Genomic DNA, 27,384 nt, shown 5'->3' with positions numbered 1-27,384 from the left:
GTTCCCCTACAGAGTACTGGCCATGATAAATTAAACCATGTGTAAATTTGCCTTTCTACCCCACCAATCACAAACAAAATCTTGACAATTTTAACCCATTTCTCTGCTTTCGTCGTCTTAGCTCTGACTTTTAGCCCTCCACATCTACTTTTCCTGCAATTTATGTCCCTGATTCACTAATGTCTTGTTCATTCCTACGTTTTATTCTAGCCAAGAGGAAAGGCAAATTATGTTGGAAGATTTAGACTTAATTAGCCAGAGTCACAGATTAGAAAACCTGAGCTGGAGCAGCTAAGTAACGGTTTCTATCTTGGTTCACAAAGGTGCATCATTCTATGTAGGGCAGGGAGCTTAATAAGTTAGAAAAATCCCTCCCAGGAGAGAAGTTAAGTTTAGGCTGTTGCACGTACACGCCGGCCTCACAATTTCTTCTAATCTAAATGCCACAGAATATAAATCACTGAAGGAAGGTGAGCCATTTTCTCCACTATAAAAGTACTATACAATGAATTAAAAGAACTGTATAGCAACACTATAACAAAACATTTCTGCTCAATATTTATTCCATACCTGGTCAAATTCCAGTATAGCTGAAGTAATATAAAACATTAATGTCTCAAAATATAATTGCTGTAAACGCTTAAAAGCTGCTCCGCTTTACAGCATCTTCTTCTTTTGTCACCTAACCACTAATCTTTCTGAATAGTTAAACATAACAGAGGAAAAACTAAAGCAGACGAAGGCTTTTTTAGCTTTTTTTTTTCATATACGGGTAAGAATTTGAACTGTGCCAAGTGTGGTTCAAAGTCAGGCATCTTGGCTGATTGGTGACAAACATGTGGCAATGCCAGTAGGATGGTGCTACGATCTGTGTTTCAGGAGGAGTTTATACAGGAAATTGGCATAGTGAATCATATTTAGACTGACAACTGATCATGTGACCTTATCCTGGTAAAGTTTGAGCTTCAAAATTTCACCCAGTGCTCTTGGTCTGAGTTGATGGTGATACTTACCATTTGTGGTCCGAGTTTTCTATGGATGGATTTGATTTAAAAATGCAAATTTTAACACCATTGTTATTATGCGAGTTATCATTGCTGTAAGAGACTCAATAACTGATGTGACAGCAAACTATAATTTTAACATTTGCAATGTTAAAATTATTAAAATGATTAATTTCTTTTAAACTGCTTATCATGTTTTCTAAAGCTTCAATATATTTTATTGGCATTTTATGTGACAGACCAAGACAAGGTAGTGTATAATTATGAAGAAGTGGGTCAATTATTATTGTTTTAAGGGTTAACAAAGAATACAAATGCAGAGAACCTGTATTCAGCTCTGCTGAGTTAAAACTATCAAATAAAAACCTAATAAAAAAAACAACATGAAAGTTTATAGCTGTAATGTATCATAATGTGAGACAGTTTAAAGGGGTGTAACAATCTTTGTGAGGCAATATATCAAATAATTGTTATTCATCAACAGGTCAAAGTGGATATTTGTAGCAAATCTGACAAAACTCTCCAAATGATTTTTCCAAATATTACACTCATGCATAGGACAACACCAAAACAAACCCTCTAGCCAAAGCAGTCACTTTTCATAAAAATAAATGCAATAAATTTGGTCAGATTATCACAATATTAAACACTGATTAAAAGAGACCCCTGCTCCAAACCAATTCTAGTGTCTCTTGTTTCAGTGCAGTTATTCCCTGTGGCGAGTGTGCAATAGAAAAGCATAAACTCCCAGCATGGAGTGCCACAGTGGAGCTAAAGTGAGACAGATGAAAAGAGCAAAATGTGCAACTGTTGAAAGTTCAGGTTCCCGTCATGCAGCCGCCTGAGTACTGTCACAATGGTAATTTATTTCTACAATCAAGGCTGATTTTTTTGAACAATTTCATTTGATTTCAGCTATTCAAGGAGTCCACATGTCCACTTTATCAATGATTTTCTCTCTTAAGACCACTCAGTCACTTTTAAATGTGCTGCAAACCCACACAGTCTCATGGGAAACTCGCCAGGCCGGCCCTCGTGTCATATGCAATAAAATGCGCAACTGAAGAGGCGTACAGACTGAGCAATGGGAAAGGGTAGGAAATAATATTCGAACTGTAGCAGGGTTGACTGATGGCTCTTTGGAGTGCAAGTTGGACCTGTAAGCGGGAAGGAGGAGGAAAATATAGGCTCAAAGGGAGGAGAAACAGAAACAGAGAGGGGGTACTTGGGTTTATTTATAGGTCCAAGGAGAGCTGGGAGGTTGGAATGAAAGGAGAGATGGTGTGGGAATTGGGATTATTGTATTTTCGTGGACAAGGCAGTGATCGACTTCTTTAGCATCCTGAAACCACGGCTAACAAAATCAAGATGAAGGACGATGCTGTCATTTTCAGAGCAGTAAATATCTGACCAGCTGACTTTGAGTATCGGTGTATGGTGATGTGTGTTTGTCTGACCCATAGCCCCTTTGGGGAAGACACTCCAGAATGTCGTAACAGAGGCTGAGCTGGTCGTCTCTCTCGCAGCTGTAGATGCACTCCAGGGCTACCTCCATCAGCTGGTCTGGGTCTCCAACAATCTTCTGATGGCACTGAAGAAGATGACAAAGGAGTCTGCATGTCGATGTGCATCCATCATTAATTTACCTTAAAGCTAAAGCGACAGTCTACCCATCGTCTTTCTTTATAGCATATATGTGCATGATTTGTACCTTCTATGAAACACAAGAAGCCTGCCCATGCCAGTGGCTTATGGTTTATCATTTATAACGCGACCAAAAACATCGTGTCTGGCATAAACCAACCGCAGCATGTGTGCGAGTTTTGAGATACTTACGACAGGCTTAGAGTACTGGAAAATGATGAGAGGCAGAGTGAGGTCTTGCTGGCCCAGGCTGACCAGGTAGTTTGCAAGCAGAGACTTGGCAGCGCCTTCGCAGTGTCCCTCACAGCGGTGCAAGAATGGCACCATCCACTGGAAGGCATCTTTCGCGTAGCGCTCAGGATTCGACTGTAAACGAAAAGAAACAGACAGAAGAAGAAGATTTTATTCATTGGTTTTCCTTAATATTATAATGGGACAAAAATATACATAAGTTAAACATAAAAAAGTAAGATTTGCTGATGCACAACATGTCTAATTTTTTTTTTATATCGTCAGTCATCGATGATGGTTCTTTATGATCAGGGTCCAATATTACACAATACCGCATGAACAAATGTGACAGAAAGAGAGATAGAGGGACAAAGAGACGGCTTTATGAATGGATGATTGGATGCATGGACAGATAGACTGAAGGTTGAATGCATGGATGGATAGATAAAAGGATGGACATACAGATGAATATATGGTCAAACGGACAAACTGATGACTTGACAGATTAATTGATGGTCGGATAGTTGGAAGACAGACAAGCTGATAGATGGATGAACAGACAGATGTTTTTCCAAACTTTATAAAATAATGAAACCTAAAAATAAGCTGTGATCAAGTCCCATATTTTTCCCCTTCTGTGTAGTAACCCTGTAAGACATCAGTTGGATGTCTCTGATCCTTTTCATGTCGGTGAAATATTTACAACAAATAAGACGTTTAAGATTGTGTGATGGAAAAGAATGTACACTGGTTTGCATGCATCTATTTCATGATTTCCGTAGTTTTACTTTTCTGGACATAGTGGAGCACTTCAAAGAGCATTTACATAAAACATAGGCGTGCAATTAAACCTGAACTTAAACTGTAATTGCTGCAGCATGTGGGTAGTGCAGGTGTGCAAACGTAGATGCTAAGCTCTTCAGAGAGCCTTGCCCTCACCTTGCGACAACCCTGACTCCCAATGTACCGATGAGAACGTATTCGCAGAAAAAAAATGAGATTCAAAAACAAAATTAGATCACAATCGCAAGCTAACACACCCACGCACGTTTTGCTTCGCTGTGATGTGTCTCTGAAAAGAAAGACATCAGACACCAGCAGAGAGGGAGATGTAATCTAGCCAGTTTGGTAAACAGTTACAAACACACACACACACACACTCGTATATCCGATGAGAGCCCAAAGGGAGTTCCAGTCAAACAGCATGTATTAGTGCAGTCAACAACATTTGCTGGCTGCCTGCCTGTGTGGCAGATCCCATTGCCAATGGTCCTTACAGGCTAAAGCTGGCAGTTATTAGCTACAATTTACAGGACAGCTCATATCATGTACTCCAAGGGGACTTGTAACTGTAGTACTTGCAATAGAATAGCTTTCATAGCTCTCTTGCTGCGGTTGGAAAGCAAGTTTGTATCGTTAAATGTCAGGGATTTCAGGAATTTGTGGCCGTCATTAAATATATTTTCAAAGTCAGAAACTTTTTCTTTTTCCATTGTGAACAATGAAGTCTAATTTAGATGATTTTAGAAGTTTATTAACATCGAATAGGTTTTTGTTCTCATTTTGAACTGCATAACATATTACGCTTTCATGTCAGCTATAAGAACAGGAGCTAAATCATCTCCTAGGATGATTTAGCGCAACCAAAACGAGAGTACCCGTTTTGAATCAAGGCTCATCGCAAGAAAAAGATAAATTCAGTCCTACTTTTCACATTAAAGTATATTATAAAAAAAAGAGCCCCCACCATGAAAAAATGTCACTCACGTTTTTCATAAGCAGGCGCAGTTTGTCAATGTCGCTGAGCTGCTGCAAATCTTTAAGTGTCAGGCTGAGTTCACATGACGCCTCATACACCAGCGTTTCCATGGTGACCAAGTCATCAGCCAGGAGCTCCAGCCCCGGGATCTCCCGCTCCTTCCCCAGGCGTACCAGTGACAAGGAGCAGTCCACCTGACAGGGACAAGAAATGAAAATGGAGAGGAAAGAGCAAAAGTAAAATGAATTCACATGGTGAGAAAAGCATGAAATTAAACATTTTAATTTATTTGTAGATTAGGAATTAGTATAAAAATAAAACAGTCCTCCAAAATTAGTTTTTAGGATTAGAGTCAAAACTGTCTGCTCAAAGGCATAGCAGAAAGTGTAATATTAATATGTATTCGTCATTCTGATACCCTTCAATAACATCCAGAGCAAGCAATTCCTTTCAGAAGTTTCCTCATTAGTAAATACAGTGCACTTGTGAATAACTTAATCTCCGTAATGTTCCAGCTGCTCTGTGAAGGCCTCAGAGAACGTTGGCGCACCAGCAGCATCATAAAGAAATGGCAACACAGTAGACAGTGTCGAGAAAAGTCGAGCTCAGCCCACTTCCCCATGCTGGAGATTTTAGTTTAATAATAACAATAAATAAAGTTATCTTTAAAACTTTACACAGGTGACATCAAGACCCAACAGTAGAGTCAGACGGTAATAAAATTAATCTGGTTGTGTGTGTTGTTATTGTGTCCTGCTTTAATTCTACTTTTTTCTATATAATCATAAAAAATCATAGTCTGACAGAAGGAAAGTTATGAAACAGGAAAAGCAGGTTTCCTGGAAAAAGAGGAAGTTTCCAGCCTGCAGTGATTAAAAATAGTTCAGACTGCTCATTTTGAGCACTAAAGGTTTAAGGAATAAAAACTAGACGTTTTGAGTAATTGGATAAAACCCAGAGTAAAATACTTGAATTAATAATGATAACTTATAATTAAGCTAATAATTAATATTGGTTGATGTTGGTTTGATTATAAGAATATTTAACACTTACTCTTACACTTATGGAAGTACTTAAAGGTGAAACAAGTAACTGTAACATGGTGTCAAATGATTAGAATAATGAATTATTCTTGGTTTCTTTTCAGAAATGTCTGTAATAACTCACATCATGATTATAATAAGAGTAACTAATAAGTAATGGTTATTATAATATTATAAGTGAATGCTAAATCAGAGAAACTAAAAGGTTATAAATGTGATTTTGACATTGAACTTGAAATGGTGTAAAATGTGTAACTGTAACTAAAGGTCACTGATGTTGTGTTGGAGGTAGATGGTAGGTGAAAGGTCAGGTGGAAAGAGGAACTGATGGGAGAGCGGAGGTGTCTTAAGGCCTTATTGCTAAACTTTAAACGTACCTAAGAGAAGGTTAGACACAAGAGGGCTGTTGAGCAACTCGGGGACATTAGAACAGACATCAGGTCATGTCCAAAGATGGTGATGGATATGAGATTATCGGTCCAAGCAGTCAGCCAATGAAACAGGCACAGCAACAAAGCTAGCCAATGCAAATGCACCAAAAGGGTGGATAAACCCTATATAAGGTGAGTGCAAAAGAGGAATCTTTGGTTGGATCCTTCAGGCAGCTTCGAGCCAAGATCGAGATGGACAAAGAACTCTGCAGCTGAAGAAGAGCCGGGGCCACAGAACCGAAGACTGTTCTGCATATGGGGACCAACCTGTTAGCCCCGCAACATGTGGCTTCAAATTGCACTTTTCTCAGCAGGGTTCGAGACCCCAAAGACAAAGCCAAAGACAAAGACCAAGGCAAAGATGAAGATAAAGACAAAGAACAAAGGCAAAGAGGAAGAACTGGTGTGTTCCTTCCGTGAGACCAGCCCTTCTACATCTCGAGAGACCAGAAAGATCGTGAGACGAAGAGAAAGGAGCTACAGAGCTGCAAGACAAGAAGGAGAGGGCCGCTACGAGCATGAGGAAGTCACCCTGAGGCCCGGGATCTGCCGCTCTGACTCAGTACTCTTCCTGTACTGGGAGCCTCCTGCTGCTGCAACACCTTTTTCATCATCAGGCCAGTTCTGGGGTTCAAAATGCCAAACACCATCCGTCTCTCTCAAAGTTTTTCTTTTTTAGTTCACAGTGTCAGCATTAGGGAAAGATAGGCTAGATTATTGATTTTACTTATTTGATTATTTCTGCTACTGATTTAAGCTGTACTGACCCTTGCAAAACTGCCTTACTAATAAAATAATTAGCATTAAGAAAATCTAAAAGATGTTGTGGACATTCAGTTAATGAGTCACCTTAAAGTTCTTTGATGGTTGTAAAATAGCTATGAAGTTTGATTCTGGGAGGAGAAGGTGGAAAATGTTTTATAGGTTGCTTTTAGCCAAAACTAAAACAACACCCTTGGGACTTGCCCGAGTCACTAAAACCAACCTGGTTCAATAACAAGTGCAAGTTGTAATAAGAGAAAGAGCGACCGTTAACAGGTGTGCTCTGTGAAACTAGCTGATTCTGGGCTGCTTTATCTGGCTAATTCACAGAGTGAAAAAGGGTGGGACATCTGGATGGAGGTCGTTAGAAACCAGGCTAGTCTTTCTCGCACCCAGCTTAAACAGAGTTTACTTCAGTTCTGGGTAGGGTAAATCCCGGCAGATTTAGGAAACTCAATTCACCCGTTAGACGGAGAGCTGGGAGCAACATCTCCCTCCTCTCAGAAGAGGAAGTAGAGAGAGAGAAGGGGGGGGGGGGTGCTGTGCAACAACAAGGTGGCGCCCAACGTGGGGCCACGCCCCTTGAGAAGAGGTGGGGCACCGCCCCTTGAGAAGAGGTGGGGCACCGCCCCTTGAGAAGAGGTGGGCCCATTTCAATTGAGTAGGAAGGACCTACGTTAACCAAGTCAGTAAAAACAGAGAGGCGAGTATCTGAATAGCTCACTTGGAGGCTAGCTCTTAAGGAATAGAGTTAGTGGTGACTGATCCGGCTGTCAGTCACAACCCTCGCAGTAACTGTATGGCATGCAGGTGAGGGAGAGCTTCTGCTGAGGATAGATTCGAATATCCGGACGAGGAGCCAGTAGCCAATAGCCTAAACCCATCCCTGCTTGAAGGCTAAAGAGAGGCTTTGGGGGAAAGGCAACTCGAACACAAAGAAAAGCAGGAGAGAAGATGAAGATTGATCCCTGTCTAAATCCCTGTTCCAGTCAGCCCCAGTGAGAGTGATTCTGTATGGAGAGGGATTTGAGACATGGACTCGAGTGAATCAAAGGAAGGTTGTCTTTGTTGGAATCGAGAAGTGGGACAGTTCTCCCAGAGGAAGGGAGGTCCCAGAAGAGTACGGGGACGAGGTCGTGCGGAGCGTGCATGGGGCCCTAGGACATGCAGGCGTGCGATCCACCCGTAAGGAGCTGGAAGAGCATGAACTTTGGATCCCACTGAAACAAGTCCAACGCGTGCTGAGGGACTGTGAAGTGTGTGGAAAATACAACGCAGGTCGCCGAGGGCAGCGGATGGAAGGGTTGTTCATCAAAGAGCACATTACCCAGGGCTTCAGTCTGCATGGATGTAGCAGACCCCATGGATAACAGAAAAGAGAGGTCAGGAGTACCTCTTGGTGCTGATGGACATGATGTAACAGTGACAGCTGTAGAAGAGTAGGTCTTCCCCTGCAGAGAAACTCCGTTCACGTCACGGAAAGCAGGAGGGCGGAGGCGCTTCTCCTTTTGGCCCAGAGAGGGAAAGGGGAAGTTGCGGTTTGCAGTGTCATTGAAAACAGGGCAGAAAGTTTGGATTAAAGCTCAAGATCACCCTGCAACAATGGTGATCAAGCTGAAATTCAATGGAATGGATTGTGTGAAGCAAGTACTGCACTGCAAAACAGTACTATTAATGAGGAAAGGGGTCCACAAGGTCAGTGCTCAAGCCAGTTCATAGCTAAAGCGAACCAGAACATTGCAAGAATCAAGCAACATGCCATCCTGTGTCAGATTTTCCACTATTACAGGATGATTGCCATTCAAAGAACAACTTCAAGGCTTTGACTGGGAGGGCCCTGAAGAAATTGGATTATGCTAAAGAAGAACTCCTGTCACAAACGGATGGATTAAAATGGAAAAGGGACTGAAGTCGTGAGGAAGGAGTGGCATCATAGACAACCACCAAGATCATCCTGCAACAAAGCATTGAACACCTGGAAGGGGAAGGGTCAACAGTTTCCTCCCAGGACCTGAACAACTTCTGATGCCTCGACAACTCCAGTACCCCTTAATGACCTCCAGCGACGGAAAAGGATTACGATTGTGGATAAAGCGTCATGCTGCTTATGCTTTTTGCTTTGTTCTGCTGAACTTCCAGATTTTTTTTTTTTTTTGGAGGTTTCTGCCTCAGCCCGTCAGCCCATCAACCTGTCCCTAAGGATATTCCACATCCTGAAGAACCGACAGTTCATCCAGCTGAGGATCAGAGCGACCTGGGTTCTCTTCGACACTCGTCACTTCCTGGGAGGCATCAAAACTCCGAGGAGGGGGTGTCAAAGAGCAGTGGAGTTTTGAGAATCTTCATCTTCACATCGGCTGCTGAGGCCTTGGTGACAACAGAGGATCTGCATCTTCACATCCCAGAGGACCATCTTCTCTTTCCAGAGGATGACGACGCAGACCTGCAGGAGGGTGTTGGGTTCCCAGCATGTGAAAGGTCCGACCTCGAGGAGGGGGTGTCGAGAAAAGTCGAGCTCAGCCCACTTCCCCATGCTGGAGATTTTAGTTTAATAATAACAATAAATAAAGTTATCTTTAAAACTTTACACAGGTGACATCAAGACCCAACAGTAGAGTCAGACGGTAATAAAATTAATCTGGTTGTGTGTGTTGTTATTGTGTCCTGCTTTAATTCTACTTTTTTCTATATAATCATAAAAAATCATAGTCTGACAGAAGGAAAGTTATGAAACAGGAAAAGCAGGTTTCCTGGAAAAAGAGGAAGTTTCCAGCCTGCAGTGATTAAAAATAGTTCAGACTGCTCATTTTGAGCACTAAAGGTTTAAGGAATAAAAACTAGACGTTTTGAGTAATTGGATAAAACCCAGAGTAAAATACTTGAATTAATAATGATAACTTATAATTAAGCTAATAATTAATATTGGTTGATGTTGGTTTGATTATAAGAATATTTAACACTTACTCTTACACTTATGGAAGTACTTAAAGGTGAAACAAGTAACTGTAACATGGTGTCAAATGATTAGAATAATGAATTATTCTTGGTTTCTTTTCAGAAATGTCTGTAATAACTCACATCATGATTATAATAAGAGTAACTAATAAGTAATGGTTATTATAATATTATAAGTGAATGCTAAATCAGAGAAACTAAAAGGTTATAAATGTGATTTTGACATTGAACTTGAAATGGTGTAAAATGTGTAACTGTAACTAAAGGTCACTGATGTTGTGTTGGAGGTAGATGGTAGGTGAAAGGTCAGGTGGAAAGAGGAACTGATGGGAGAGCGGAGGTGTCTTAAGGCCTTATTGCTAAACTTTAAACGTACCTAAGAGAAGGTTAGACACAAGAGGGCTGTTGAGCAACTCGGGGACATTAGAACAGACATCAGGTCATGTCCAAAGATGGTGATGGATATGAGATTATCGGTCCAAGCAGTCAGCCAATGAAACAGGCACAGCAACAAAGCTAGCCAATGCAAATGCACCAAAAGGGTGGATAAACCCTATATAAGGTGAGTGCAAAAGAGGAATCTTTGGTTGGATCCTTCAGGCAGCTTCGAGCCAAGATCGAGATGGACAAAGAACTCTGCAGCTGAAGAAGAGCCGGGGCCACAGAACCGAAGACTGTTCTGCATATGGGGACCAACCTGTTAGCCCCGCAACATGTGGCTTCAAATTGCACTTTTCTCAGCAGGGTTCGAGACCCCAAAGACAAAGCCAAAGACAAAGACCAAGGCAAAGATGAAGATAAAGACAAAGAACAAAGGCAAAGAGGAAGAACTGGTGTGTTCCTTCCGTGAGACCAGCCCTTCTACATCTCGAGAGACCAGAAAGATCGTGAGACGAAGAGAAAGGAGCTACAGAGCTGCAAGACAAGAAGGAGAGGGCCGCTACGAGCATGAGGAAGTCACCCTGAGGCCCGGGATCTGCCGCTCTGACTCAGTACTCTTCCTGTACTGGGAGCCTCCTGCTGCTGCAACACCTTTTTCATCATCAGGCCAGTTCTGGGGTTCAAAATGCCAAACACCATCCGTCTCTCTCAAAGTTTTTCTTTTTTAGTTCACAGTGTCAGCATTAGGGAAAGATAGGCTAGATTATTGATTTTACTTATTTGATTATTTCTGCTACTGATTTAAGCTGTACTGACCCTTGCAAAACTGCCTTACTAATAAAATAATTAGCATTAAGAAAATCTAAAAGATGTTGTGGACATTCAGTTAATGAGTCACCTTAAAGTTCTTTGATGGTTGTAAAATAGCTATGAAGTTTGATTCTGGGAGGAGAAGGTGGAAAATGTTTTATAGGTTGCTTTTAGCCAAAACTAAAACAACACCCTTGGGACTTGCCCGAGTCACTAAAACCAACCTGGTTCAATAACAAGTGCAAGTTGTAATAAGAGAAAGAGCGACCGTTAACAGGTGTGCTCTGTGAAACTAGCTGATTCTGGGCTGCTTTATCTGGCTAATTCACAGAGTGAAAAAGGGTGGGACATCTGGATGGAGGTCGTTAGAAACCAGGCTAGTCTTTCTCGCACCCAGCTTAAACAGAGTTTACTTCAGTTCTGGGTAGGGTAAATCCCGGCAGATTTAGGAAACTCAATTCACCCGTTAGACGGAGAGCTGGGAGCAACATCTCCCTCCTCTCAGAAGAGGAAGTAGAGAGAGAGAAGGGGGGGGGGTGCTGTGCAACAACAACAGATTATGGATGAAGTTGTAAAGACGTTTAAAATAGAGTTAGGATATAAAGCTTAGAAGATTTTAAAGAGCGCAGTTCAACCCAGTGTCAAAAAAGAAACTGAAACAACTGCTGAAAGAAAGTCTCCATCCAAATCATGAAATGTGGAGGAAAAACTAATATCCATTCTAGCAGAACCTGAGCTATTTTGCAAATAAGAACAGGCAAAAAAAAATATTCTCTAGATATGCAGACGTGACTAACATGCTCAAAAAGTACTTGCAGATAAATGCAGCAGATTGTGTCTTTGACAAGGTAATAATTTGCGGGAGAAGGAATACAAATGGAGACATGCACAAAGTGTAAATGAGCTGTGATTAACCCCGTTTCTAGTGCAATTTCTCTCATCACACCCAGGCCTGATCATTTCCAGACCTCTAGAATAAGGAAGAACCATAAACAGAACTACAAACAACAAAAAAGAACCAACATCTAAAGCACTGCAGGGCTCACTCTTTTCATTTATAGTAAATGTTAATGTACCAACAAAACCAATACCCTTGCTGATATAAAAAACACAAACCAGTTATGGCACAATCTGTACTAAGGGGAAATCGCCTATTTTCCAAAGAGACAAATTGGTTAGGACAGTGTGTTTGTATATTGCATTTTTGATTTACTCGAGTTATCTTTACCTGAAAATAAAACTTGTTTTATTATATACAAAATATTCAATGTTCCAGCAAAAAAGACAAAGCTGTGAGATTTGCTGTGCTGCATTTCTTTCTTTGGAATTCATTCATTAGTGCAGTCGCTGTACGACAATGCATTTTCAAATGCAGTTTTGTGTCTCTGCACAATGTCGGTCACAATTGGACACTGACTATAGTGAATGTAGAGGGTGTAGGTAGCAATGTGACAGGTCAATAAAAAGACACTCCTGAGGTTACTGAAGTAGGATACAGAAAAAGCAACGGTATCCCAGCCAATCCTAGGCCAAATAAAACCCATCAGTCTTTGCTAATATCCAATCATTATTCGTTCCACAATAAAGCAGACGATTTGGGCTTCCTGCTACTCAGATCAATAGAATTCCATCCAGAAGAGCAACCGATCAATATTGGACCACCTATACACTGGCAGCATGCCCGACCAATCAATGCGCACCTACCTGTGGATGTCGGCCAATCAATAGCAGATGCCACTGGGCCTCTGGGTGATGATTGCTTTCTCCATTCCTTTAAAGCAGAGCCTCTTTGGCCAAGCGTCTTACACACGGACATAAGCACACTCGCATGCTACAGCCTACTGCTTATTTCAGCATATTTCTACTGAACAAGTAATTTCATATATTTCCTTGCTGAATGTACATTCTTGCAAACAAACAGAGGCATCAGGAGAAACTCAACCAGCTTGACTGACTGGATGCAGAAAGAGAGAGAGGGTTATTGATCGAAATGTGTGAACAGATCCTCCAGAGAGGGATTTCCCCATCTCATTGTTGACAGGTGAGATTTCAAAATAAGCATCTAGGTTTAAAATGGATTTTTTTAAATTTCCTTTTAATGAGACACTAGACACAGTGAAAGAGTGACTGCAGTCTTCTCTGGTAGGAAGGAGTGTAAATGCTGCACACTGACTGCCAGCTGGGTGAAAGACAAACTTATTGATTTGGAAATACTTTCTCTCACTAAACTAAGACGCAGCGCACACATAGCCGAGTGTTTTTAAAAAAACGCAGCAAAGATATTTGTTTCAATAACATAATCTTGTCCACACCTGATGGATTTAAGAAGTGTTCATCCACACAAACCAGCTGAATTACACTACTGAGCCGTAGTGTAATTCAGCAACATATAAACGTGACGTTTATTTGCTGCAGGCTGTCGTATGTTTACCTCTAAATCCCAAATGTCCACATGCAAACAAGGAGAATCCTCAACCCTTCACTTTGGCTAGAAGTTTTAGTATCAATCATTTTTAGTGCTAGTAAACAAATGTTACGTATAAATCAGGGGTGGCCAAGTCCAGTCCTCGAGAGCCACCATCCTGCAACTTTCAGATGCATCCCTGCTTCAACACACCTGAATCAAATGAATGGCTCGTTATCAGGCCTTTGTAGAGCTGATCCCGGTCTGTTGGAGTAAGGATACTTCTAAAACTTGCAGGATGGTGGCTCTCAAGGACTGGACTTGGCCACCCCTGGTCTAAATGAAAGGATCAATCTTAAAAATTGATTTGTGAAAGATTTAAGTTCTTTAACTTAAGTGAACCCTTACTGCATACATTATTGAAAGAAAAATGATCTGACTAAATTATTATTATTATTATTATTATTATTATTATTATTATCATCATCAACATCACCACTACTACAATGGGATTCACTTTAAAAAGCAAGAACTAACAAGCCATTTAATCAAGCAGTTTATCATAACAGCTTTATTAGTGCAAGTCTATAAACAGTATAAAGGCCAAATGAAAAATATTTGATACAGTAAGCTCCTCATAACTGTGTCTGTATTGCTTAGTTAAAATGTCAATGCCAGAGCAATTAATGGTATAGCTTTAACTACAAAATTAATATATTATTAAATCTGAATAAAAATCGTTTTTGTTTGGTTTTAAATAAAAAATATATATAATTGAATAATTTTACGCATTTCTCCCAAAATTCTCATTCAACATGGTACTTCCATCATATCATAAGCATCTCCCAATCAGCCCATGCCTAAATCTAACATTTTAATTATGACCCCATCTCCACCTCTGTTATTATTGATTAAGTATAATCATGCATCTTCAGTCTTTCTCTCCATTATCTCCCTTTTGTAAGTTCTCTATGATCCTCCAGCTCAACTGAAGCCTCCTTTTTCTCTCATCCTTTTCCAATCTTTTCTTTCAGACGTGGGTCTCTCATATTCTCTTCAACTCTGCTCAATTTCTGACCCACTCGTCTTCTTCTCTTCCCCTCCCACTTTCTAATAGAAGTCTTCAGCAGTCACTATAGCTGGCCTCTCTTTGAACTCCCTGCTTTCCCTGTAAACCAGCAGCCCCCTTTCTCATTTCTGTTTTTCAAAAGGCATCCCCTTATTTTGGGCCATTTTGTTGCAAGTGCAACCACCACTTGTTTTTAATATAATTTCTTTCCACCTCTTCAACCCCATATAAGTGGTAATTTTCTTCACACAGAGCTCTTTCCATGAGATTGCTTTCTTTTTTTCCTATCGAAGCATCTGTCGGTGTTGGCCTCTCTTCACTTTGTGTTTGTAATGCGCTAACCTAGTGGGAAATGCTATATTGGCCCTGCACTTATCTACGTTTTTTTTTTTCCCTTTCTTGTTTTACACTCTCATGTTATGCTTTTGAAGCTTGTTCCTCTATATGAGTCATGTTGTCAATCCTCCCCCCCTCCCTCAGCATCTCGGTAGCCATCTCTCTATGACTGCTTCACAACACTCCAGCTTCCCCTGATGTCGCTCCTATTTAATCAAGCCTCACTTTCACTACACTAAATCATTCTCCCAAGCATCAACAGCAGCCAGATCATGATGGGGGGAAAAATGCATCGCCTTCCAAAAGCATGTAAACTTTTCATATTCCTCTAAGAATGAGATGAAAGATCATTTTTCAGCAGGAGAACTCTAAATATCCAGCAAGAGCTATAAGTGGTTCTATCTAATTTGGTCAATTAGATAGAACCAATCAAAGTGCAAACCTAATTCCAACCGAAATTTTAATTAGATGTTAGAGTCAAAGATAACTATGGTCAGGTAGAGTGGTACATTCATTGTGTTAATGGAAAAGAAAAGCATGAATGATAAAAATGACTGCTGATTGCAGAAGCTATTATCAATGTAATATTCAAGAATAATATTGTGATTTTATGTCTTTCGTAGATATACAAAACTGGTAGAAATATACCACAAAGGAAAGAGAGGCAAGAAGACTTGCTTCTGTAATTAAAATAAAATTGATTAATGAGAATTATTTTGGTGCATAAAAACAAATGCATGTCACACTTTAGGCTTCTATTTGAACAAAAAAGGAGGAATTATGCATTATTTTAGCTCCACCTCACAACTACAAAGTATTTGGTGTCGCAATGTGACATGAAACCTTTATGAAACAAAGGGTTCTGGTGGATCTGGAAAAGTTCAAATGGTATGAATACTTTTACAAAGGAATTGAAATACCTGAATTTTTAGGATCTATGTCATTTCATCACGTGTGAGAAAAAGTGTGAAGGCGCAGAAGAGGAGCGAGGCGAGTCCCAAGAGACTCCTGGAGTAACGTGTTAAGGAGCAAGAGGAGATGAGTTCTAATTAAAAAGAAACAAGGGAGAGAATGAAAGGGAAAGCTTGTGTGATTCCTTGAGATTAACAAAGCCTACGATTTTTTTTCGTCCAGGCCCTCTAAGTCTCCCTCTCTCTAGTGCATGATGAAAGCAACAATTCCCCAGGTCTCACAAAAAATGAGCAATGGACCCCCAAATCTCTATTCCTCCATCCTCCTTGAGCTGAAGGAAAGGAATGAAATAGAGAAATGAACGGGAACAATATGACTTCTGCCTAGTTAGTCCTTTCACAAAGATAAAAAGAGTGCTCTGACATATTTGATCCATCACTGTGAAGGAGGTGAAAAGGGGACAGGGTTGCAGTTTAGATGGTGTGGGTGGAGACAGTGGGCAGCTCCAGCGTTTATATCCCATTACTCCTCTAAACAAGTCCCATCAAGTCCTATTTTACAGCGCCGGCATCAGAGCGCAGATGACAGAAGCTTTGGTTTCTCTTCATTAAAAGTCCATATGGCCAATATGATAATAGCTGTCACAGACAGGATCAAAGTGACCTTGACTGATGGAGGTTGGCAACGTCTTTTCTGCATTATGAATCCACGCTCATCACACTTTTCTGCCCTCAATTATCTAAAAGTAGTGTGCAACAGCAATTATTTTTCCAATAGCCAGGCTTCCATTAATTGCTTTCTGCTGCTGCCCTGCTGTAAGTCACAATAAAGCAGAGGGAACCTGAAAAGAGTAATCAACGGGGTGCGCAAGATGTTTTACGTTAATGGGAGAAAATACCTGCGGTCTGAGCTGAATTCATTCCCAACAAGGGACAAGAAAATGTTTTCAAACTGAAAAGTGAGAGCAACAGGAAATTAAATACTTCAATTGTTGGAGGTTCAAAGCTAAAAGCCCTTTTGGCAAAGAGTTTTACACTCACTACTGTAGATGTCTGTTTGAACAAAAGAGTTTTTGGTTTCCATCTACAGATGAAAGAAAGCGCTAAGAGGCGGCTATACTTGGGCCAATTAGGCCGAAATGTTACATCTGCCAAATATGAAATGTGGAAATATGCAATAAGCATGTAGATATGAGCACAACATAAAGTAAACAGAAAATACATACCTTTGTACCCCAGTTGTATAACCTTGGGCCATAACAATGACCTTAAGTAATCAATTTCTGTTTCAAGATGGCCTCACATTTCACTTAGAATACTTCAGTATACACAAGCACTGTAAGGTACACTATTCCAAATCATTCATCTCTCCATCATGGTGCTCAACAGTGTTATTTGGGGATCTGCTGTTTTTTCCAGTGTTCATACTTGTCTGGAGGTGGAGTCGATGTCCTGGGCTCTGCTCCGGTACCAGTCGGATAGAAGCTCGATGGACGGTGTGGCTGTACGAAATCTTTGCAACTCTGGAGAATCCTCATATAGGAAACCGTCATCATCAAACGAGCTTTGGTCCAGAACCGCTCTAGATCATTGAAAGGGGAGTTTTTAATTTAAATGTAAATCACTAATTCCAGTCAAATACGTTACTCACTAAAAGGGTATTCACAAGAATCAGACTATTTTTTTTAACTTGACTGGCCAATCAAAAGCTCAGCAGACAACAGCAAGGTTGAATGTATCACAGAAAGTTGTTTAGTTTTATCCATTTGAGCTTTGCCTATCATGTTCATTTTTGTAATGTTGCCCACATCTACTATGGAACATGCTGAGTTTAGAAATGAAAGCACTGCTGTTAACATTTCACACACTGATGAGGTAAGTGTGCATGACATGGTAAAGAAGTCAAACATTAGCATTTAGAGTCGATACTAAAAAAGTAAAGTATCTCCTTATCTCAAGAATGAAGATAAAGCATTATTGGAGGAAAGAATACCAGCATAAAAACATGTTATTTTTATTACCTAAGCAAAAATGAAACGCCAGGACAGATTTCCAAATAGACGATAATCTACATTGCCTCTCTACACCAAGGAGTAATAAAACTGTGCCTGAAAAGTAAAATTGTAAATGAAGCTGCCTCCCTCGTAATAGACAGCAAATGGCACAAATTGGCAGCACAACAGGACTCGGCATTAGTCTGATATGGCTCTATTTAACATTTGGATAATAGGATGTCATGTTTTGTTTCACATAATGATGCCAGCACAAGCATCTGGCCTTTATGGAACAGGAATTATCACAATTTTGCAATGTGGATGGGAGGCTTTTTGTTAATATATGGGCAGATCATATAATTACACAGTAAACCCTATGGTCTGAATGTTGGAGTTTAATATGCTTAAATGTGAAAGACTAAAAATCAGTTAGTGTTAATGTAAAGTATTTACCTGCACTCCTCTGCCTCACACCAGTCCATCTCTCTGTGTCTCTGCTCCTCCCAAGGGATCAACGCCAACTCCCCTCTTTCATCCGCACTGTAACAGAAAAAAGGATTAGGGAACAGCATCCACAAACGCAAATTTCAAATTACATAACTGAACAAACTAGCTTATCAGGACAACCACATAGCACCTGCAGTGCTGTGAAAAAGCGTGTGGACCCTTAAAGGTTTCTTCTGTTTTTGACAACCTGAATAAATAAATAAATAAAAAATGCAGCTTATGAATCATGAGTTCATGTATTAAGGTAGAAAGGCTTTCCAAAACAAACCGGGACCCAAGTGGAAAAAATAACTGCCAACTTTAATGCAGTCTAAATCAACTGGTTAAATATGTTTTTTGGTTCAGTAGACATGTGAAACTGTCAACTATACTGCCAAAACATTGGATCATAGCAGCTACAACAACTTCAACTCGTCAGAGAAGGTGTAGGATTGCATTAATGATTCTTTAACCTTACACGCCGGAGCTGATGAGTCCCAAAAAAAAGAAATTCCCATGCAAAAAGCATAAAAATGCCTACGCACAGAGACTACCACGGTGAAGAAAAGTGCATTTCTTTCTGTTATCTACTCCTCTGTGGACAGAGAAAATATGTACTGTGGCTGTAAACTCCAAGAGATAGTGCAGCTACAAATCATCTTCGGTGCCGTTAAAGGCCGAGTGCACACGTGCTGCAGCGGTTTTATTAGCACTGCTATAAATCCTATCCAATCACAAAAATACATGAAAAGAAAGTAGCAGGTCTGATTTATGTTGACTTGGGAAAAAATTTGTGTCAAAGATTTATAACGACACTGCAGCGCAAACTCATCCAAATTTGGAGAAGGGACCAAACCTAACATTACATTTATTAAGGACTTAATAAACTTGAGCAAATTCATTTTGTTTTATTTACTACTTGGTCTTTTTTCTTCATTAACGACAGCTCTGTTCGAGCGAGCAGAGTAAATATTGGTGAGCAGGCTCAGATATCAATAAGAGGAATAAATCATTCTGAATCCACAGCTCTGATCCACTTCACATCCGGGGAGCAGGGCGGAAGGGGTGAGGCGAGGATGCAAGGCATTTTTAACTCTTTGGGTTTACTGCGAAAACAATTTCAAACTACAAGTAAAGTTTTTCGACATCAACGCTTCTCAAAGTCCCCACAAAAGACCTGATCGATATTACAGAAGAATACTATATTCACCCTCCCTCCCCTCGTTTCAATGAAGCAAGACTTCAGTATATAGAGTGAGCCCCAGACAGATGGTGTGAGCGCGCTCCGTCTGCTGCAGTGTGGGAGTGAGTGCTGAAGGAGCAGCAGTTGGTGCTCACAAGCTGAGGGAAATAGAAAACTGGCCCACAGCGGCAGCTCCATGATGGATGCCCACTGCAGAGCCACAACCGCCTGACCTCCATACAAACTCAAGACATGCCTAATATAAAAAAAAAAGAAAGGCTGCACAGAACTGTGAGTGTGTGTGCGTGCGTGTGACTAGGCATGCGTGTAGATGGAAACCAGAAGGACAATTACTCCTGCGTAGTAAAAGTCATGACTCCAGAAGACCTTTTCCTTTGTTTATATATATGTATATAAATGTTTCTTTGTTAAAAATGTGTTTGATTACTGTTTACTGTAGCAGCCTCATAAGGTCTTTAAGCACAAATGTCCTATATAATAAAAATAAGGTCAGACGATCCCGACATGGGAGAAAACACACCAGACAATTGCAATCGTTGATTCAACTAGCCTATCGTCTATATTTTGCTTGAATTCAAATTTCATCACATTACAATGTAGTTTAAATGGTTTTTATGAGACAGATCAACACAGTGCAATTCAGAATTCTGAAGTGAAAGGATAAAAACTCATCTTACATTGTTTTTTGTTTATAAATATCTAAAATGTTTGTCATGCATACATCATCGATATGTTGTAATGCCAAATGTTACTGCAGTTAAAGTGCCACGCTCTGCACATATAGACTGATATTTTTCCTCATTATTTGTAGCAAAAAGTTCAAGCTCAGTCAGCCTGGATGGAGCGCATCCGTGTCCATCTTTTTTGGGGGGGCACAGATTCTAAACAAGATTTAGCCCTAAACTTTGACTGGACCATTCTAACACATGATTAGGCTTTGATCTAAACCATTTCATGTCTTGGAAGGTGAATGTCTGCTTAAGTATCAACATTGTTACAGCCTCAAACAGATTGTATTCCTTGATAGTTGCGCATGTAGCTTCATCCATCTTCCCAGAGCATCCACCCCAAACATGATTGCTATGCATCAAAAGTGTACTTTTGTTCTAATATGACCAGAACACCTTCTTCTTGAACATGTTTGCTATGTCTCCTACATGGGTTGTGGCATTCTGTAAATGAGACTTCTTAGAATCTTCCTTTTCAGTGAACGAAAGCTTTTAATTTTAATTTCTTGTCTGTAAACTGAAGCAAACTTTACACCTGTTAATCCAGTTAAGCATGTCTTTTTTAACAAATTTGTCTGTCCTCTGGTGCACCATTTAAAGCCTAGTGTCACTAATTTGGCTTTTAAAATGGGTAGTGATTTTAGGTTTGACAGTAAAGCGAGAGCATTGGTGAAATCCGGCTTTCTGCCGCTGAGGCAACTGGCCAAAATTAAACCCATCCTGTCAAAAGATGATTTGGAAACAGTAATCCATGCTTTTATTGCAATTTTGTTGGATTATTGTAATTGGCTGTGCCTTGGTGATAGCCAGTCATCCTTGTCACGTCTTCAACTGGTGCAAAATGCAGCCACCCAGCTTTTAGATGGTACATTGAGAAGGGAGCATATTATTCCTGCTTTATTCTCTGTACAATGGCTGCCTGTCAGTTTTAGAGTTAATTTTAATTTTTTTTATTTGTTTTTAAAGCTTTATGTGGAGTTATCCCACACCAACTCTCTGAGTTACTGCACTTGCACACCCTGTCTTCATCTCATTGCCATAATAAAATAGACAGGTCTCTTCAACTGATGTTTTTAAATGTAGTCTAAAGAATCAGCTTTTTGGTTTTGACTATGATCATATATGAAATGTTAATTTTATTAGGATTGTATCGATTTGCTGACGTGTATTTTCTGTAACGTAAGTATGCATTTTAATTTGTGTACTTTATTGTGTTTTATATTTTTATTCTTCCACATTTTATCCTTAGCACTTTGGCTTGTGCTTACAGTTTTAAAAATAAAGTTGGCTTCCTTTATTGGTCAACTTGTTTCTGCAATATAGAATAGAGTTTTCCTTACAGAAGCTACCATTTCTAGCTTTACTTTGATTTACACTTGTTTCAGTGCAGTGTAAAGCAATGAGTTATTTTAAGTAGCGGGGCAAATTAATATGAAACCACACACTCAAAAAAGTGCTTAGCAAAGCCGGCAGTTCTGCAGGGGTCCGGCAAACAATATGCTAATAAATAGCCCATTATGTGGCCAGGTTGTTTTAATAATGACCAACCAACGAGCAGAGCAAATTACAGCTGCAAACAAGTCTATTGAGAGTTGATCTGTACAGCCCACTACTTAAGATAAATAGACAATAAGAATTAAGGTAACCATGATTTCTTATTAAAGCACACAGGAGTCACATAATTAAAAGAAATAAAAATTATTTTAAGGTACTTAGTAGCAAGTCTAATAGTGTTAGCATTCATAAAACTAATGATACGAACCAAAGACAATGCTAATAAAAGTACCTCCTACGGGCCACAGAATAGATTAAAAAGAGAGAACAGAGGAATCTTTTTTTGTTGTTGTTACAGAAGGTATTGTGTAACCACCTGTTTTATTTTTTTCCTTCTTGGAATAAACTTTTAAAAACTTTAAAGCAAAGTGATACAATTTTAAAGTAAATGATTACCATTTTCCAGCTGCAGATACGTAAATATGCCCTGATAAAACACTTAGTCTCTAGCAAGATTTTTAATGCCCCAGATTAATTACAATAAGTAAAGAAATTCTCTTTTTGCAGCAAGCTCATGTCACTGCTGCAGACTTGGAACAACTATGAAAATGAGCCTGATGCTGAATGAGTTATTGTTACAATTTGTAAAAAGAATTGAAGGTACTTTTCCATTATAAATAAAAAATAATAAATAAAAAAAAATAAATATATATATATATATATATATAAAACTTCTACAAATATGTGAAAAAACAAACAAACAAACAAACAAAAAAAAACACTTTATGCCCATATCATATCTGGCAAAAACCTGAGGGGTGTTTCATTAAAAGAAGTCATGATCTTGCTCTTGGCTTTTTATGTCAGACATGTATTTTAAATCATTTGTATCATGATGTATGTGCGCCTCTGTTTACGTCTCACCAGGCCTCGGGCAGCAGAACGGCATATTCGTGGGGAGAGGTGGTTTCTGGAAAGTTGTAGAGGATAGCCAGCCTGTGCTGCAGGAGTTCTTCTCCATGATACGTGAACAGAATATTCAGAGCCTGAACATTGCTCTCCTACAAATAAACAAACATGAGAAAACGTCAACAGTAGTCCCTTCAGTTTTAGTTTCATTTCAAATGAAACTGAAAATTCAGAGAATTTTGGGGGGGGGGTTTAAGGTGATGAATGCAGCTAGAATAAGACATCATGAGAACAAACTTTGAAGAAAATGAGACGCTCATGTTACCCTTGCATAGTTTCTTGCAGACAGAACAATATTTTGACTCCGGAACTTCTTAAAGAACTCTGCATCATATTTCTGTTCAGCTGCATGAGGCCCACCAAGTATCTCCTGAAAAAAAGGGAGGGTGGAGCAGAGAGAAGTAGAGATGAAAAACTGACAAAAAGGTTCACTAAAACAAATTTGAGAAGCTGGAGGGTTATCTTTCCAGAATAAGTGTTGCAAACCAAACTAAAGATGGGAGGGACAGAGAAAGAAGCAGATGAGAATGTGAAGAAATGCAGTAAAGGAGAGTCAACAGAGATGCTATTTGACTTTGTAGCTTAGAGCTGCTTTGGGCAAATCTTAGGAACTTGTGTGTGTGTGTGTGTATGTGTGCATATGTCAGGAAGGAACATTTGTTGTCCTGGCCTTTGGCTAGAGGGATTTATCTGTGGGTATAAAATCTCTGCAGCATCTTTCATGCTTGAATATGCGTATGCGTTGAAGAGCATGTCAAAATGCGTGTGTGTGATGGATAGCCTTTGAATGGGTCGTACTCAGACAGAGTCAGCCCGAGTTGGGATGATGAAAACCCTAATATCATATTCATAGATGGCCAGAGAAAATGGATTGGGGCGAAAGGCATCTGACGAGTCCTCCCGTTACCATGACAATGTCCGAGTAAAGTAAGGGACGTCACCCTGTCAGAGCTGAATATGCAGCAGGGCAAAGAAAATCTCATCTCCCCTTGCATGGGGGGAAAGCAAAGCCTTGTTCATTTGTGATTTATTGTGGATGAGCAGGGTGTGCATGTTAACATCCTTCAAACTGAATATAAAAATCCACTCCCACCCCCCCGAGCACTTGGCTGCAAGAGTCAAGCTCCACTTCAGACGTGTGTCTGTTGCGCTGAAGTGTTTCTATAGCCAGTCTATCAGTAATGTATGATGTGTTAGAGCACGAAGGATCTGCCACTTCTTCAGTCTTCCATTCATATACTTAAAAATCCTCTCACATCCATATCGTCTTTAGCTGTTTTTATATTTCTGAAGAGATTAGTGGGGTTAAGAGAAAGTATCCATGCAGGATAGATGAGAAAATCCTCTGCGCGTTGTAGGGATTTGATATGAAAGCAAAAAGCATTAGTTTGCTGGTGGGAAAACATCTAAGCCATAAAGAATGTTTAAGAAAACATTAAAGTCGTTTGTGTTCCACATAAACACAAGTGAAAATAAGGGAGGCATTAGAATCCCTTTTACTTAATGCAATTTTAATTAAAATTAATAGCACTTCTAAGTCCTTCTCTTTGTATTAATTGCCACAGATTCAAGCTGGACTCTTAAGATAAAATCAGGATGCGAGTTTGGAAAACATCCATTCAGACTCCACAGGGCCTGCAGACTAAAGGATGAATAATCAACGCACAACTGGAAACTCCATTAGGGGTTTATAGGGACCTTGTCACACAAGATCATGCAACAGTATGATATTTCTCAAAGTGAAGCTTGTCTTGCAAAACCCTGCTGTCAGGATGACTTTCTCTTCATAAAAGTGTGCATTATAATTAAGAGTCGCAATGTAAAAGTTTGCGCTGTATCCTTTTAAAGGCTCGTATATAAGAGTTAAAAAAAAAACTGGAATCAATTGCTTCAGTTCTGTCAGGAGGAACGGGTCCAAATTCCAACAACCTGTTGCAAGACGCTTTTTGAAGGAAACCCAAAACATTTGGCCCAAGTCGTACAATACACAATATTTATAAACCTAACTATTAATTTGATTCTATCCGTTTGTATTTTGTTGAACAAGTTACCAAATTTCCCTGTATCCAGCTTGGAAAATGTGTGTTTTTCTTTACGCTTTGAACCGAATCTTATCAAGTTGGATAATTATTGACATTTAGAAATGCCACGGCTGCATTTAAGAGATCATGAGCATTTACTTAGCAGTATAATCTCACTGTGCTGTTCAGTGACAGGTTTCTTGTTGTTACCTCGTACGTTGCCAGTCGGTCCAGGTAGCAGAGCAGTTTCAGTCGACTACGACACAGCTCCTTCTGCTCCAGGGTCAACCTGAATATAAAAAAAAAAAAAATAACCAAAAGGCATGTCAGTAAATCCAGACACTTAATTAAAGACCTCAACTCTGACACAAGGTCTTGGCCAGTAATGTTACCCACAGTGAGACTGCATGTCTGCCTTAGTCTGTTCACTGCAATAAGACACAAATTAACTGGAAATTGACTCGTCTGAGGACACCCACAGGGACATATTGAACTTTTGACTAGACTGCCCTCCAAACTAATCATTTTCTAAGCCAGCTAAATCAACTTCCTTTGACCACAAAAACCTATTCAGTCATTTATAGGATTCCATCAATGAGGTGAGTGATTATCCTACAAGAATCAAATCAATGTCCAATATCATTTAATCACAGCTATAAATGAACCAGATGACTGCAAACATTAAAGATCCAGGCAATCTCTGGGAAAGATCTGGTCTGCCTCTTGAAAATCAGTCCCCGGATCAACAGCACTGGACCTGACCTCTCATCCTTCATTTTAATCCTTAATCCCTAATTACCGAGGGTGATATCAAGTTTTATCGCGGTGTCTCTGCAAAGACTAACAAAGATTAACACTGGCTCAAAACACCCTCTGGCACATCAAAGAGTGCTGGCTTGGAGCTGGCACTACTGGTAATTACTTTGCTCTGTTTTCTCAGAGCGATGTTGAGAAAAAAAAATGGAGTGAGGATATGAATGGCAAAAGGGTAAGGAAGAGGGATGAGGAGAGATGTAGAAAAAATATATTTACCCGTCTGCAGTTCTCTTGAGGATGTGACTGATCTTTGCTCGAAACAATAAAAGAAATACAGAGAACTTCTGACAGTGAGCAAATAGCTCATATTGTGGGAAGTTTCTTAATTTTGGTGACAAATTGCCACCTGTATCACTGCAGAAGAGCCTGAACATTCAGATTGAGTCCACCTCCCATTTAATCTATGCTATTAAAATTAAAACATGCTCAGAAAGTTGCTCTATTTTCATTATTAAATATGACACATCCATTAACGGGATACTTCATGCATCTATTTTTTGCTAATTTGATGATTATGGCTATTAGCTAACAAAGACCCAATAAGTATAATATTACATAAGCCCAACAAAATGAAAGGCTTTGAAAACAAATATCAACTAACTGAAGAGCAAGTCCATGTACTGTAGATGATCTCAGTTGGTGGAAGCTACAGGCCATTAGCTGTAACCCCCTGGTTACTTAAGATCAGGACTTAACTGTTCTGATGTTGCTTGGTGTAGTTTTGTGGTGCTAGGGACAGGCACCGCAAAATGTATTCTTTGAAAATGAGACCACATTTTCAAAGAATACAAATTCAGTATCTCAGTAAAGCTGGTCAGCAGAAGGAAGCATAATGTGGTTGGCAGCTGCACTGACTGAACTTTATAAAAGCACGGTGAACCGTCACGACTGAGTGTGGAAACTTCACACTAGTCCTTAAGCAACTTAGATTCTGTGTCTCTTCACTCTTCCTCTGCAGCAGGGGTCACCAACTCCAGTCCTCGAGGGCTACCATCCTGTAACTTTTAGATGTGTCTCTGCTCAAACACACCTGGATCAAATAAACTGCTCATTTCCAGCCTATTGCAGAGATGAATGAATGCTGGTGAGGGAATGCAGACATTTTGGAGCAGAGGTGACTAAAAGTTGCAGGATGGTAGCCCTTGAGGACTGGAGTTGGTGACCCCTGCTCTACAGTCTGCAGAGGAAGAGTGAAGAGACACAGGATTTATGAGTGATTTCCAAATAAAAAATAAAATTGACTTTCATCTGAAAAGACGACCAGTGTAAAAAGTAAAACCAGTGTTATTTTACTTCAATTGCACTTTTCGCTCATACTTAGGTTATCATTTCTATGTTTCTTTGGAAATATCCTTTTCTCTCAACCTCCCTGTGGAGGGTGTCTGCTAGACAACTCTCTTAAGCCTGCAGTCTTCTCCATTGTTGCATAGGTCATTGCATGGCCATAACATGAAAGTTCTGAATTTTAAAATATTTTTTTTCTCTTTAAGTGTCAATATTCAAACTTTGAGAAAAAGAAATAAATCATGGATTTTCATTGGCTGAAAGCTACTATCAAAATGCACAAAAATGACTGGATTATGTCACTGTCTGAATGAAGTTTCTAGTTGCAATTCTGCAATGTTGTTCCACATTGTATAAACAACAAGGTTCTGCAGTTCAGTGGTGAATGCAATAAAGGGAAACCTGGTAATTCACTGCAGAGGGTAGGAGGATCTGCGCCTTTAAAAAGGTTTGTAGTCTATTTTTCTGAACTGTTCTCACAAATGTGAGAAAGAAAAGACTGAACGAATCAAATCTGTGACATCTTAAAGTGTAATTCAAGCTGTCTGTCGAGAAACTGTGTATGAGCGCATTTATATGAAGTACACAGCCTGCATTCAACTAGTCTTGCACAGGCAGACATAGTCCAACACTGCAGAAAGGAGGAAA

The 27,384-nt window shown here is 39.8% G+C and overlaps 1 protein-coding gene and 1 long non-coding RNA gene across 2 annotated transcripts in view; one reads left to right on the top strand and one right to left on the bottom strand.

The window, feature by feature from the left end:
* Positions 1 to 27,384, bottom strand: part of nbas (NBAS subunit of NRZ tethering complex) — a 168,395-nt gene that overhangs the window by 108,680 nt on the left and 32,331 nt on the right. Inside the window, exons 19-26 of the mRNA XM_088001963.1 lie at positions 24,847 to 24,925; positions 22,881 to 22,985; positions 22,571 to 22,707; positions 18,188 to 18,274; positions 17,169 to 17,322; positions 4,647 to 4,832; positions 2,841 to 3,014; positions 2,462 to 2,595 (exon numbers count right to left, since the gene is read on the bottom strand). Coding sequence (XP_087858089.1) covers positions 2,462 to 2,595; positions 2,841 to 3,014; positions 4,647 to 4,832; positions 17,169 to 17,322; positions 18,188 to 18,274; positions 22,571 to 22,707; positions 22,881 to 22,985; positions 24,847 to 24,925 — 1,056 coding nt within the window. The remainder of the gene's footprint in view (positions 1 to 2,461; positions 2,596 to 2,840; positions 3,015 to 4,646; positions 4,833 to 17,168; positions 17,323 to 18,187; positions 18,275 to 22,570; positions 22,708 to 22,880; positions 22,986 to 24,846; positions 24,926 to 27,384) is intronic.
* Positions 5,233 to 11,078, top strand: LOC148153037 (uncharacterized). Its single transcript, XR_015761802.1, has 2 exons — positions 5,233 to 7,441; positions 7,492 to 11,078. It is a non-coding gene; the product is annotated as an uncharacterized LOC148153037 (long non-coding RNA).

Source organism: Poecilia mexicana, unplaced genomic scaffold (genome assembly GCF_051168715.1).
Source record: "Poecilia mexicana isolate PSO_F unplaced genomic scaffold, ASM5116871v1 scaffold_21, whole genome shotgun sequence".
In the NCBI taxonomy this organism is placed as follows: domain Eukaryota; kingdom Metazoa; phylum Chordata; class Actinopteri; order Cyprinodontiformes; family Poeciliidae; genus Poecilia; species Poecilia mexicana.
This window is presented reverse-complemented; position numbering and strand designations above follow the sequence as displayed.